Raw genomic sequence first — 1774 nt, forward strand, 5'->3', positions numbered from 1 at the left:
AAATAGCGCGGGCTGCCGCGGCGGAATCATGTCGACCGCCGCGGTCTGCGGTCTGGTTGTAATATTTTACAGAGAACGTGGTCAGTCACAAATTATTTTAATTATTCATTCCTCATTATCCATCACTATGGCAAATGAGACAGAAAAATTAATTGATTTGGTGCACAATTATCCATATTTATATGATACTAGTCACAGTGAGTATATAAATACTGTAAATAAAACAGAGAAATGGAATGAAATTGCCGGGATACTCAATAAGCCAAGTAAGCATAGTATAGTAATATAATAATATAATATAATATAATATGTGTATTTTATGACATAAACTAATATAAGTAATTTATATAATGATAGATACTTAAATAATATAATGAAATAAACATGTAAAAATAGATTTTGATTTATTTTTATCAGTACTTATATTATATTAAATCAATAGTAATAATATATAGTAGTATTGTACAAAAACGATTTTGAATGAAAAAACATGGTGTTACATACCTAATAATAATTAGTTATTAAGGAATAAATTATAGTTAAAATAGTTATATTACCTAGTTACATAATTAGTTATATTATAATATAGTGATACAATATTATTATTCAGTTTTTTCATAGTATTATTATTATTTTTCATAGTATAACTATTGATCGATAGTTTCATTACGTAAATAATTGAAATAATTTACGAAGTTCTCTCTAACAGAAGTAGCTGCAATACTTGATCTCTCTCTTATTCGTTCTGTATTAGAAAACACATTAGTAGGTGAAATAGCGTCTTCTTCTTATGGTTCGTTTTCAATTGTAGAGGTACTTCGGAGATAATTGTGTAAACAACAAGCTGCCTTGACAACATGTTCTGCAGTATCTACTTCTAATTCAATAGGTCTAAAAAAGACTCGCCACTTTTGTGCCAAAATACCAAAGGCATTTTCGACAACACGTCGTGCTCTGCTTAGTCGCTTATTGAATACTTTTTTAGCTTCATTTTGTGCAACTACAGCTCTCGGAAAGGGGCGCATTAAAAAAGTTTCTAGTTTAAAACCTTCGTCACCTACGAAAACATGTGGGACTGGGGTGGTTGTTCCAGGTAAAGGTTTAGGTGGTAAAATAGTTTTACCCTGTATGAACTCGCGATAAAAGGATGAATTCTCAAAAATACTACTGTCACTATGACGGCCATAACTACCAATATCAACAATTAAAAACTTGTAGTTAGGATCTACTATGCCAAGCAGAACTATTGAACAAAAATTTTTATAGCAAAAAAAACTTGACCCAGTCTTAGGAGGACATTTTATTCTCACGTGTTTTCCGTCTATGCTTCCTATGCAGTTGGGAAAATTCCAAAGCTCTCTAAATCCAATTTCTGAATTTTTCCATACTTCTTCTGTAGGTGTAGCCAGATATAAAGGCTGTAAAACATTCCATAGCTCTACACATACTTCTTTCACTATGCTAGAAACAGTAGTACGTCCGACTCGGAAAGAAAAACCTATAGTATGATGTGAATCTCCTGTTGCCAAATATCTGAAATAAATAAATATCAATAAATACTATATAGCTATAAAAAGATTTTGTAATTCAACTAAAAACTTATAACCGTAAATACTTTAAATACTATATTTTACTTTAAAGTTTAAATATAATACAATTTCCATAAATACTTTAAATTTTTTCTTTTAGTATTTATGTAAGTACCTATTTATTGTATATACTTTGTTCTGTATGACAGCTGAAATTGTGAAACAGAAATGGAAAAACCTGCGTG

The 1774-nt window shown here is 30.0% G+C and overlaps 2 protein-coding genes across 2 annotated transcripts in view; both read right to left on the minus strand.

Annotated features, from left to right (window-relative positions):
- Positions 1-1774, minus strand: part of LOC115034623 — an 8012-nt gene that overhangs the window by 3772 nt on the left and 2466 nt on the right. The gene's annotated exons all lie outside the window — the stretch shown is intronic.
- Positions 789-1774, minus strand: part of LOC115034624 (protein ALP1-like) — a 2869-nt gene continuing 1883 nt past the window's right edge. The window contains exon 3 of the mRNA XM_029491936.1: positions 789-1533. Within this exon, the coding sequence (XP_029347796.1) occupies positions 789-1533 (745 nt within the window). The remainder of the gene's footprint in view (positions 1534-1774) is intronic.

Source organism: Acyrthosiphon pisum, unplaced genomic scaffold, assembly GCF_005508785.2.
Source record: "Acyrthosiphon pisum isolate AL4f unplaced genomic scaffold, pea_aphid_22Mar2018_4r6ur Scaffold_16;HRSCAF=65, whole genome shotgun sequence".
NCBI lineage: Eukaryota > Metazoa > Arthropoda > Insecta > Hemiptera > Aphididae > Acyrthosiphon > Acyrthosiphon pisum.